Source organism: Myotis yumanensis, unplaced genomic scaffold, assembly GCF_028538775.1.
Source record: "Myotis yumanensis isolate MYYU_CA2020_CCGP unplaced genomic scaffold, mMyoYum1.0.hap1 SCAF_1, whole genome shotgun sequence".
In the NCBI taxonomy this organism is placed as follows: domain Eukaryota; kingdom Metazoa; phylum Chordata; class Mammalia; order Chiroptera; family Vespertilionidae; genus Myotis; species Myotis yumanensis.
The window spans coordinates 63,890,286-63,903,515 of record NW_027223752.1 but is presented as its reverse complement, the minus strand read 5'-3'; the positions used below and the strand labels follow the sequence as shown (position 1 = coordinate 63,903,515).

Genomic DNA, 13,230 nt, shown 5'->3' with positions numbered 1-13,230 from the left:
AAAATAAAAAAAAAAAAAAAAAAAAAAAAAAAAAAAAAAAAAAAAAAGCCACAGTTCCCAGGTAAAGTGAGTGTATCCTAGACCTAGACCAGTGATGGCAAACCTATGACACGCGTGTCAGAGGTGACACGTGAACTCATTTTTTTGGTTGATTTTTCTTTGTTAAATGGCATTTAAATATATAAAATAAATATCAAAAATATAAGTCTTTGTTTTACTATGGTTGCAAATATCAAAAAATTTCTATATGTGACACGGCACCAGAATTAAGTTAGGGTTTTTCAAAATGCTGACACGCCGAGCTCAAAAGGTTCGCCATTACTGACGTAGACTATCACAAGTACCTCCCCTGTATATATAGGACCATGTCAGCCAGCCAGCCAGCCTCCATTTCAAATGCAGTCCCTCTGCTGCTACTTTCTAGCTATTTGGTATTAAGAAGATGTGTTTATTGTACTACTTAGCTGGTAAAAGAAAAGAATATGAGCAGTACCAATTAATGTACTAGTGGTTCTTATATTATGGTCTTCAGTCATTTAAAAAGGACAAAAGAGGAGCAGAACATTTATTTCAACAGACTGCTTCAACAAACACATTTCAGAAGTAAAAGTTGAACAGTGGTACTTTTGTTAGATGTAAGACAAAATGATAATCACATAAATAGCTATTTCTATGACAAACCAATCTATAAACACTCTAAAAAGACCAGTCCTCTGATCACCAGAAGAAACTGCATAGAGGAGACAGTATATTACAGTGGTCACAGACAAACAACTTGGGAATCAGATCTTCAGCACAAACCTCTTTTCACCACTTTATTGCCATGATACTTTGGGCAAAATTATGTAACCTTCACAAACCTCAGCTTCATCATATGTAAAATGGAAGTACTACTTTATTTCCTAGATCTTAGGATGTCCTTGGAAATATATATATAAACATTTCTAAAATGAGGATGAATCTGATAAGTGATGTTAAAAGAAACTGGAGAGGCAAGAAGCAGAGAAACAATTTGCCTGAATACATACAAATGTATTTCATTATGCACCTTAGCTGAGTAGTTTATTTACACTGGTGGCAATGTACTCACCTGAACTTAACTCAAGTTCTTAAAATATCTTTAAAAAGATTCTGCTATGATACTGCATTGAAATGAAAAATTATTGTGCTCACAGAAGTTTGTAAGTCACATGTAATAGAAGTCCAGTGATATTACTAATTCTCTCAGTCTAGACCACACATAACATTTTCAAAGGTAGAAGTTAGAGAAGTTGGTATGACCAATTCATGGAGCCAAAGATCTAAATGTCAAAACTTCCAGCTGACTTTTAAGAAAAATTATTTAGACCTAAGGGGGTGTGTAGGGGCTAGGAAGAGAAGGATAAAGGGGAGGAAATTGGGAGATATCTGTAATACTATCAATAAAAATATATTTAAAAAATAATAATAAAAAGAAAAAAGTTATTTAATTTTCAGATATATACTTTAAATAAAGACAAAAATATGCAAGTTTAACCAAAGAGAAACCACCAATGAAATTAATTTTCTTTTATATGCTTATGTAATTACCAAGGTGGCAGAGATCTGGACATAGGTTATAAAAAGAGCATATCAATATGATGATGCACATAATTGCTAACAGCCAAATGTGATTCAGAAATATCTAAAGACTCTCAAATATAAAAGGCCTAGACTCAAGCATTAAATGGATAAATGTTTATTATCACTAGTTTGCAGAAAAAGAGAGTGAAAGACAGAAATGAGAGAGATAAGTAGGTTTTCTTCCCCCTGAAAAAAACACATCTTTCAAACGATAGCACTTTAAAGAATCAAATCCAGTAATATCTACCTTCAAGCTTTTTAGTGAAGATTAAATGAGATGATAAATAAATAATTACCCTAGCTGGTTTGGCTCAGTGGATAGAGCATCGGCCTGGGGACTGAAGGGTCCTGGGTTCGATCCCGGTCAAGGGCACATGCCCGGGTTGCAGGCTCAATCCCCAGCAGTATCATTAAAATTATTTTTAATTTTATAAATATTAGTCCAAATGTTGAAACTACAGTAAGAAGAATTTTTGTGGAGTTCTTTTAATTCCCTAGTTAAAAAAAATATTTTGCTTACATAATAATTATAGCAAGAACTATTTTAGTTAAGTATAAAGGTAAACTTTACCTAAACCAGCTATTAATGCTGATTATCATCCCTTAAGTGGTGTCAGTATGCTATTTCCTAATTCTGTCAGTCATTTTATTTATTTATTTTTAAATATATTTTTATTGATTTCAGAGAGGAAGGGAGAGGGAGAGAGAGATAGAAACATCAATGATGAGAGAGAATCATTGATTGGCTGCCTCCTGCATGCCCCCAACTGAAGATCAAGCCCATAACCCGGGCATGTGTGCCCTTGACCGGAATCAAACCCAGGACCTTTCTTCAGTCCACAGGTCGACGCTCTATTTACTGAGCCAAACCAGCCAGGACTATTTATTTTTTTAATATATTTTCATTGATTTCAAAGAGGAAGGCAGAGGGAGAGAGATAGAAACAGTAATGACAGAGAATCATTGCTCGGCTGCCTCCTGCACGCCCCCTACTGGGGATCAGCCCGCAACTTGGTCCTTGATGGGAATCAAACCCAAGACCCTTCAGTCCGCAGGTTGACGCTCTATCCACTAGGCCAAACCAGCTAGGGCGGTCAGTTATTTTAATAGAACTAAAAAAAATATATATGTATACATATATACTTTATTTATACAAAGTCACAGACTAGTAAAACAAAGGCCAAATTGGGTAGACAGAAATGTTTTCTGTGAACCACACGTTTTTAAAATTTAATTAATTGGCAATATTTAGCATTCTTTTAAAATCCAGATTTTCAGCTCCCCATGAAAGAGTAGGATCTGGAAACACTGAGCATATAACTAGAAATAGCTGTAGCTGAGAAGCTGAGGCCTCCCTGCCCTGCCCCACTTTCTTCAGAAGGCCATAATCTCAACCTTGCCTAATTTAGCCTTTTATATGACACTAGGAGCTCAGCGCGCGCGCGATATCTCACGGCACCGCCCACCCAACTGCAGCCCTGCCTTGACACCCGAACCTGTCCACGCAGAGCTCCAGGGTACCTGGCCCAGTCCCCAAACCCTCTGGCCGCCTCTGGCCATTTCAAGCCCCAGCCTCAGTCCCTCCAGTCACCTCGGGCTGGTCCCGCCTTCTCTGGGCGCCTCCCCACTTCCGCCCTGTCTCTGGAGCAACGTGGTGGCTCCGCCCCGTCATGGCGCCAGAGGAGAGCATGGAAGCCTCCCGCCTGCTGTGCTGTGCTCCTGCCCCTGGCAGGTGAGCCTCGGGGACTCACAGTGCGAGCAGTGGGTGGTGAAGGACTGATGAGGGGGGTGCTATGGACTCTCACCCCTGCCCTCCCAGGCACGGGATGGTCCCACCGCCTCCAGGTGCCTCCCCGCTTGCGCCCATCTCCAGAGGAATGCCCCAGCTAATATGCTAATGACCTGGTCGTTACCCATTACAGTGTCCCACTCGTTAGCATATTAGCTCTTTATTAATATAGATTTCTGGCCTTTGTGACTATTTGAATCTCCAACTTTTAATGTACACATGTGACTTGTTTTGCTAACCTGGAGTTTCTGAAGAATTGGACAAGGGAGCAGAAGCTTCAGCTAAGGCAGCTAATGTAGCTAATACTGATGTAGAGGAGTTTCCAAACTGAACAGCAGACACACCTGTTTCATCTGTGAAAAAAGAGAAAATAGATTTGAATTTTTAAGGAGCTTTAATCTGATATTCTGTTTTACTTTATTCGACTCTTAAATGAAACCTGGATATTACTTTTGTGAAAAACAAGCTTGGATAGCATTAGTTTTTGAAAGATAATACTGCAGTATGTTTTGCAATATCACCTTTCTTTAAATTATTTTCTCATAAAAATGTGGGTGTTTTTTTAATTATACCAAAGAAAACCAAGGTTTTTCTTACCCTCATTCTCCAACTGTCCTTTCTTAAAAGGATGGATACCTACTAAGGCTTAAAATCCCAATAGCTATCCTATATGCATCTGAATACCTGTTGCCTTGGATGAATTTTCTGAAGATACCAGACCTGTTAGGTTCACCACCCCTCCAGGTCCAATGATAAACTGTGGTGTTGCAGCATGTATCGTCACAGTGTCGGGACTCTCTGGGTTTGTGTTGATTTGATTCTGCATAGCAATCTGGGGGACAAATCACCACAATATTTTCAGAATTATAACCAGAACATATAGCACAGGCTCTCAACGTACTACAAATACAAATATAAAGGAACATTCTGTAATTTAAGAAGAATCATATAATATAAATGGGTATCTTTTTTATGGTCTACTAAGAATATAGTGGTAAACCAAAAGTATTCATTTATATCCTAAGTTCCCATTAGCTAAAGCAGCAAAATCCAATGAGAGGAGAAATGGATATCTGAAAGGCTTTTATAGAACACAGCTGAAAGATATGCTGCTACCCTGTGACTTCAGAAATTAAATTATTTAAATCAAATTATTTCCTCCACTATATTCAGCAATCTATAACACTACATATATAAAGCATGTCCTTTCCAATTGTTCTACATCTTCAACCTAACCCCCAAACGGCACTCCTAGGAGTAAAAGAGTTGGAAGAGGCCTGGCAAAGTTCATTTGTCTGAACATATCCTTTAAGTAACTAGCTGAAGTTCAATAGAGTCAGATGGTCTTAGAGAAGAGTTTTATTGGGAAGGATAACAAAAAGACATGCAAGAAGAGGCCGTAAGTAAAGAAGATAATTTACATCAATGTTGTCTAGCTGAAGAATAGAAATGTTGGTTATTAGAAAAACTTGACCAAAAGCCATAAATAACCATGCTCACAAACAGATTTTCCTGAGGATGGTGAGAAATAAAAGAAACCACTCATAATGATAAAGACTGTATCACTCACTCAGGGGACATTATTACGGCTGCAAACAAATTTTTTTTTAGTGAAATATAACAGACTTTGAAATACCATATGGTAGCCAAAGCCATATGGTATGCAACAACAACAAAAAAAATAGAATAAAATGTCTAGAAGAATTCAGGAATTTAACACAGAAAGTAACACCTTATCTAATCTTCTAATGTTACATGCAAAAACTAGTCTTACAATCAGGAAAATGAAGAGTAATGAACAAAAAGCAAACGAGAAGAAGGCCTGTCCAAAATAACTAAGTCCAAAATGAAAAGCTACAAACTGAATAGTTCAAATCATCCATAAAACAGAGATCTTTTGTTTATTTTCTTAAATTAAAAGAAAAAGTTACCTGTAATATCTCTGCTAAATCTTCATTCCCATTGTCTACTGAAATATCAAATGCAGTTTTACAAAATTTACTCTGCGTGTGTACATCAGCACCATATTTGATTAAAAGCTCCACCACATCTTGATGGTTGTGTTCTGTGGCCCAATGTAGAGCTGTCATCTTTAACATGTCCTTTGCATTGACATCAGCACCATGCTACAAAAATATTTCAAAACAAGAGATTTCTAAAATATGCAATATTAAAAATTGCTAAAATGAAAATTCTAGACATTATACTTTAGAAGAATTTGCTACTAACATGATCAACCATTTTTTGTGTGTTGAATAATCTATATGCTCCAGGATCACCACACATCTGTCACTTAATGGATTTTTTATCATGATGACTTTCCTAATTGCTTTCCTTCTAATTTCTTAGGAGAACAGCACTGATTTTTTCAGTCACCCAGCTGTGAGCATGAAGGGCTAGAACAGAATAAGAAGTGAAGGAAAACTATGAGCATTCCTCCCAAACCCTATTTTTAACTCTAGTTCCTTATTTACACAAAAATATCCTTTGCTGTCAAAGCCAATGCAATATAAAGAATTTAAAGGAAACCACCTAGAGGTACACTGTTCATTATGGTAGCCACGAGACACATGTGGCTAAGCACTTGAAATACAGCTAGTCCGAATAGAGAAGTTCTATATGTGTAAATACACACTGGATTCAAAGACTTAATAGCAAAATAAGGATGTAAAATAAGCAATATAATAATGTTTATATTGATTTCATGTAGAAATAATATTTTGTATATATTAAGTAAAATAAAATATAATATTTAAAATGCTTTTTACTTTTATAATATAGAAAATCTAGAATTACATACGATTTGCATTTGTAGCTTACATTGTATTTCTTTCGGACAAGCTGATCTAGAGCAGAGATTTTCAACCTTATTCATTTCACAGCACACATAAAATACTAAAGTTACACAACACACCAAAAAATGTATCTTTTGCTGATCTGACATAAAATAGGTATAATTTTGATTGATTTACAAAAAAAATTAATAAATAATAGTAATTACCTACCCATTTTGCTCCAAAATGACTTTTTTAAAAATTAGGAGCCTATCTCTCTATATATAAAAGCCTAAGCAACCAAAGGGCGCCAGACGCCAGGCTCACGGCTGGCAAGCGCAGCTATGGCAGCCTCCACAGCAGCCTCCACAGCAGCACTGCGGAGCAGCAGCGCTACAGAGCAGCAGCGGCAGCAGGTACAGTGGGGCTGGATTGAGTGGGGGCAGCGTGGCGCCTGGCCTGGGCTCAGGCTCCTCCCTGGCCACCTGCTGCTTTGCACACTATTACATCCCCCAGGGGGTCCCAGATTGCGAGAGGGTGCAGGCGAGGCTGGGGGATCCCACTGGTGCACAAATCCATGCACTGGGCCTCTAGTACTTACATATAAGGATTTCAGGTACCAAGATTTAACCGATCAGGAGCAATCTTATTTTAAGACATGACCAATAACATTGGTCATTTTTTTATTTGAAATCTAAGGGAAAGGAAGTCAGAGCTCCTGACTAAATAGGTATTGCATATTTTAAAAATTCTTGTAGCACATCAGTTGAAAATTGCTGGTCTAGAGGCCAGAATAAAAAGGATTAAGAATACCTAAATCTATCATTCTATTTCAGAATTTTCTTTTTGGCATTTAAATGATTAAAGAAAAATCCCCATTTGCATTATCTGTTTATTTGTTAATTATCCAAGCCTAATATTCCTTTTCCATGAGCATTTTAACTGTATTAAGACAAAACTATAGTCCCTCACCATGGCAGAGGTCAAGGTGTGAGAAATCAATTGTTGGACTTCACTAAGAACATACCTAGAAAAAGTGTTTTATCCCCTCACAAAGGAAAACTTTAAGATAATTTACATTTGATCTTACACACACAAAATGAGATAACATGGGAGGAGGGATAGATATTCAATAAAACTAGTTTTCTTCTTCCTCTTGTAAAACTATAAGTCCTTTAAGGGTTTACTTTTTAAAGTAAAGTACAAAGAGAAAGAACACATACCTGAAGCAAAACCTCTACTATGCTGGCATGGCCCTCAGAAGCTGCCATATGTAAGGGCGTTCGGTCCACTTTGGTTCTGGCATCCCTACTTACACCAGCTCGAAGTAGTACTTCTGTGGTGGAATAATGCCCGTACTGTGCAGCCAGGTGAAGTGGAGAAGTTCCCAGCTATACCACAAGGAAAAAAATCCACATTTATAGTCATTTTAGTACACTTCTTTACTACCTTCTATTTTATATTTTGTTTACATAGCAAAAGTATACTATCTGTTTACATAATTCAAAAGAAAGAATTTATGCTCGTGACATTTTCTTCATAGAGGCCTTCAGGAATTTCCTCAGTGAAAAGGAAACGTCAATATTTCAGATAAAATAACCTAAACAAAAATTAATTTCATCAGGAATTAGAGATAATTAGGGTTTGAGAAATTTTTCAGAATATTGGAATCTTTTCCTCATATCAACCATACAAAAATTCCTTTCATCTATAAAATTCCTGTCAAATAAATGTAATAGTGTTTGTTTTTATATTAAACTGTTTTATAGGACTTAAAAAAATAAATTAATTAAAACACCTCAGTGATATTTTTAAAGGAGTTCATATAGTCATTTTCTAAGGAAAAAAAATATGGCCCTAACTGGTTTGGCTCAGCAGATAGAGCGTCGGCCTGCGGACTCAAGGGTCCCGGGTTTGATTCCGGTCAAGGGCATGTACCTGGGTTGCGGGCACATCCCAGTGGGGGGGCGTGCAGGAGGCAGCTGAATCGATGTTTCTTTCTCATTGATGTTTCTAACTCGCTATCCCTCTCCCTCTCCCTTCCTCTCTCTCTAAAAAAAAAAAAAAATGATCTGAGATGTGCTGTCAAAGGTAAGTCAGGACAGAACCAGAACAGAGCCCATTATATTAATTTCATGTGGTCTAGGCAAGCCACTACATTAACACCATTCACAATATACACGGCAGTACTAAAATGTGAGTGAAAGCTTGTTTGGAGATTCTAGCAGGGGAGCGCAACTACTCGTATACCCTTAACCCAATACCGGTTCTCTCCTCTGGAGGGAAGGTCGTCCTCTTCGACCTACACCTAGCATGCAGCTTCAGGAGGGAGGCACATGGATCGGTGAGGGAGGAGGGGGATACCTGCCTTGCCAGCTAGATCAGCTGAATCAACCCCTGGCCATCAATAGGGTGACAGATGTCGCTGCCAGATCACCATCACATCTGCTTTATTTTGTTTTTGTTTTTAAATCACTTATCTATCTCTAAATAATATACTTTGGTTTTGCCTATTTTGAACTTTGTTTAAATAGAATCATGTAATGCTCAGTGACTTACCTTCTATTGCTTACCAGTATGTTTATAAGATTCACCCATGCTGGTGAATTTAAGTGTAGTTCGCTAATTTGCTCTGCTCTGTAATAGTCTACTGAATGGATAAGCCATAATTAATCTAACTAATCTACTGATGAACATTTGGGTTTCCAGTTTTGTTACTAAGAAGTATGCTGCTGCTAAAAATAGCCTTATACATGTCTCAAGTTCATAAACAAGAGTTTCTTTTGGGAATGTTTTCAGGAGTTCAACATCACAAGTATGCACATGTTTGAATTTACTAGGTACTGTCAAACTGCTCCGCACATCTCCTCACCACTGCTTGGTACTGCTAGACTTTTTTTTTTCTGGCTAAGCTGGTGGATATACAATGATATTTCATGATTTTACTTTGCATTTACCCAATTTGTAATTTAACTAAGCATGTTTATTGGTCATTCAAACTTTCTCTTGAGTAAAGTAGCATATCAAATCATCTGCCCATACTTCTTTGTCTTGTCTTTTTACTACTGCCCTGGGAATCCCATGTTTTATGGACACCAATCCTTCTTAAGATCCTTTTGTCTTGATGTACTGTGGTATCACTATGATGTGTCTACATGTGGATTTTTTTATTGATCCTGCTGGAGATTTGATGAGCCACTTCAATCTGTGAGCTGCCATCTTTCATCAGTCCTGGAAAAAATCTCAGATATCATGTTTTAAAATTACTTCATCCCTATTCTCACTCTCCTAGTGGGTTTATGACTACATATATCTTAGACTTTCTCACACTAGCCTTCATGATTCCTGACAGCTTTTTTTTTTTTTTAATATATTTTATTGATTTTTTACAGAGAGGAAGGGAGAGAGATAGAGAGTTAGAAACATCGATCAGCTGCCTCCTGCACATCTCCCACTGGGGATGTGCCCGCAACCCTGGTACATGCCCTCGACCGGAATCGAACCCGGGACCCTTCAGTCCGCAGGCCGACGCTCTATCCACTGAGCCAAACCGGTTTCGGCGCCTGACAGCTTTTTATATTTTATATCAATTTCTGCATTGCATTCTGGATGATTTTTTTCATATATTTCCGTTTACTAATTTTCTTTCAGCTATTCTCAATCTGCTTATACTAAAAAATTATCTGAAGTTCTTATAAGTCTTCTGTTGTCAGTTTTTTCAGTAGGTTATTGTTCCAAACATCTTGTTTCCTTGTCTGTTATTTTTTTGTTTTGTTTTGTTTGTTTTTTCAATGGCAGATAGATTTTATTGGCCTAGGACATACCAGGGACTCTCACCCAAGGTAGGGGGTGGGGTGAGGTTGAAGATGAAATTTGATGGTCACTTGTGATAGAATCTTGAGTTCTGGCTGTGTTGGAGGAATGGGAGCCGGGGGCCAGGTTGGCTAGTAGCAGCAAAGCTGGACTTCCCTGCTGGTTGCATCTGCACAGGGAGCTGGGGGGAGACGAGGAGTCCAGGGGCTGGATGCAGAGCTTGGGGGTGCATGGGGCGCAGGGAGGATGAGTCAGAGAAGCCAGTTTGCTGGTTAGCATGTTCCATTTGCTTTTGTAGGGATAGGGCACCACCAGGCTGGAGGAACCCTGTCTGGGTGGGCTGGAAGTGGCTGTGCACAGCATAGGGCTGTGGCTGTGGCTGAGACAAGTACTGCACTGCAGGAAAGGCTGAAGGTGCTCTGAGCTGCTGACTAGGGCTCTAGGCCGGTTGAGCGGGTCCATAGTGAGGTGGGGGCTGAGCAGTCCCATAGGCACCACCTGGGCTGCCTTGGAATTGCCCGTGCTCTGGGGTCCCTGTGAAAGCTGCAGAGCCCACATAATGCCGGGTTGTAAGCACTTGAGGTCCGAACATCTGTTTGGCTCTGTCAGCTGCTATGAGGGTACCTGGGCGATTGTGTCCTCCAGGGCTCCCCTGCATGCTGAGGAGATGAGTTTTGTTTTTTGTCTGTTATTTTTGACTGTTCATTTTTCTTGGAATTTCATTTGTGGATATAAAGCCTAGAATGAAGATAGGTTCCCCCAGAAAAGATATTCATTTGTTTCTCCCAGGAACCTAGGATCTAGTCCAAAGATCACTTTACATTCATTTTTCAGTTTATGGTTTTATAGAATGTACAGGACATAAATGTGTGCAAGTAATGGCTTGTGACTCCAAATCTTTTCCTCTCTCTATTTGATGTCTTAGTTCAAGTCAGTTCCTTTACTTTGCAGTACCCTAATAACAGGGCCAGGGGCAGAAGCAGGTAGGAGGAGGAAAGAGTACTTCTGACTTATCCTTGTATTGAAGGTGCATCTCTTGGGGGTTCCAGAGTTTTGGGGAGAGACTTTCCTAGGAGACTTCTCTCTGTGAGCAGTGTCAGGTCTTTGCCTTCAGTAATCCATGCCAGCGAGGTGGGAAAACCAACAGGCAAATTTACTTAGTTCAGCAAATGTTCTTGGGTAAAATTTCTCTGGGTCCTGCCTTTCACTTAGTTCTTCAGGTTGATAATTTCTATTTTCTCTCTAACTCATGAGTGCACTTAAGATTTTTTGAAATGCTTAATCAAAATATCTTTATCTTTAAAGACAGATGTTAAAATATTTATGGGTGAGATGGTTCCTGGAATTTTCTTTAAAATAATACATAACAAAAAAAAAGTAGATGGGGTTATAGAGGAAACAAAATTCATCATGATTTGATAATTTTTGAGGTTGAGTAAAGGCTATGAAGGGATTGATATAGGTTTGAAATTTTCCATGTTAAAATTTGTTTTGTTTTGTTTTTAATGAAAAATAAAAAAGAACACAGGACAAGCAAGCCAAAAACAACCAAATTAAAAATCTGGAATTTTTAGTTGTTACCAGTGGAAGGGTTAATCTAGATTCCTAACCCCCCCAAACTCCCAAAAGCAACCCTTTTGGTTGCACCCCAGAATTAAATAGAATTATGGTTTTTGTTTTCCTCACAATTGCCTTCTACAATTACTAAGAACTTCCCATTCCACTCTTCCTCTTTGGTCATATTTGCAATAGTTTTACAAGTATCAATTGAAATGCAAACATTTTTTTCCTTTTTAGAAACCATTATAACATTAACCCCAATCTTTACCTGTTATTTTCTGAATTAGAAATTGTACCTGTGCTATTTATAAGACCTTTAAATTAAATCATAACCAGTTATATTTTATATTCATCCTATCTTATTAAACTCCATAGTCTAAAAGAAAACCCCTTTTGTGAGCAGAATACTTGGTAGGGTTATCAAATATCAAAAAAATGATACAAACCATCCCCTTTAAAAGACAGCTATAATTCTAAAGTTGCAAACAAATTTGCAAAATTTTTACCACTTATAAACACAATACTGACTAATTTTTATCTGAAAAAAACTCAAAAATGAGAAGAAAAATACCACATTAGAATCATTCTTTACCCAGTCTGTAGTAAAAGGAGCTCCATTTGCCATCAAAATACGAACTTCGTCATCTTGACCTGCTCGTGCCGCTTCTAAAAGCTTCTTTCCCAAATCTACCAGGGACATCTAAACAAAACATAGATGAATTTAAAATCTCCAAAGTTACAAAAATGTCCCAGACTACTGAACCAATAAATGACCCCACTTTTGAGATCTACTCAGAATAATAAATAAAAATATATTGAAACAGATCTATCAATAAAGATTATATAAATAAATATGTACATATATGTACCTACATACATATAATCATTTTTATAATGTGAACAATCTAAAGATTGGAAAATGGTTAAATTGTGAAATCTAGTAGAATAATATGCAGTAATTTAAAATAATAGTTTTGAAGTTATAAAATAACATTAAAAAGTTATGTCATGTTAAGTGAAAAGATAAAATACAAAATGAATTTCTGGATGGCAAAATATGCACAAAGAGAACAAAATTCTGAAAATTATTTTTTTAAAGTTGTGTGATTAATGGAAATTTGCCTCCAGTTCACAAAGCTTCTTCAATGTTACTATATTATCTTCCTAATTTAAAAAGTGGATTTTTAAGGGACAAATTATATTGTGTGGCTGTTAAATAAGGAAATGCTAACATTAAGGAAAATTATATACTACTGACTTACTAAACAGGAAGAATGGGGAAAAAAATAACAAAAATGCAGGATATTGAGAACTTAAAATAGCAAACTTATTGATCTTCTTACAAGAATTGCAAAACAATGATGCATTTGAACAAATCAACTTCTCCCATAATTCTTCAATTATCTTAATTATTCAAAACATCATACTTAAGGACCTAAGATACTTAAGTTACTATGGTTCCATGAGCAATACAACTGTGTAGCAGATTAATATAGCTAAAAACTTTTAAATCAGTGGTTCTCAATGGTAGCAACAATGACCCCTAGAGGACACTCTATATATGGAGGCATTTTGGGGATTGAAGGTCAGAGGAATGGGGTGAAAGCTCTACTACTATTTAATGGTCAAGTGCCAGGGATACTAGAGGAGCAGCAATACAGGGAACAATCCACTATGGAGAAGAATTGCCAC

General features: G+C 37.4%; 1 protein-coding gene and 1 pseudogene across 11 annotated transcripts in view; both read right to left on the bottom strand.

Annotated features, from left to right (window-relative positions):
- Nucleotides 1–13,230, bottom strand: part of GABPB1 (GA binding protein transcription factor subunit beta 1) — a 66,480-nt gene that overhangs the window by 27,253 nt on the left and 25,997 nt on the right. For 7 of the 11 annotated variants that reach the window (XM_070423061.1, XM_070423102.1, XM_070423078.1 and 4 more), the window contains exons 2-6: nt 12,131–12,238; nt 7,389–7,556; nt 5,323–5,517; nt 4,076–4,223; nt 3,631–3,744 (exon numbers count right to left, since the gene is read on the bottom strand). In XM_070423061.1, the coding sequence (XP_070279162.1) occupies nt 3,631–3,744; nt 4,076–4,223; nt 5,323–5,517; nt 7,389–7,556; nt 12,131–12,238 (733 nt within the window). Of the gene's footprint in view, nt 1–3,630; nt 3,745–4,075; nt 4,224–5,322; nt 5,518–5,620; nt 5,756–7,388; nt 7,557–12,130; nt 12,239–13,230 lie in introns of those variants that run through there. The other 4 variants (XM_070423086.1, XM_070423120.1, XM_070423129.1 and 1 more) reach the window with 2 other exon arrangements.
- LOC139016542 (G protein pathway suppressor 2 pseudogene) lies at nt 8,311–11,719 on the bottom strand (annotated as a pseudogene).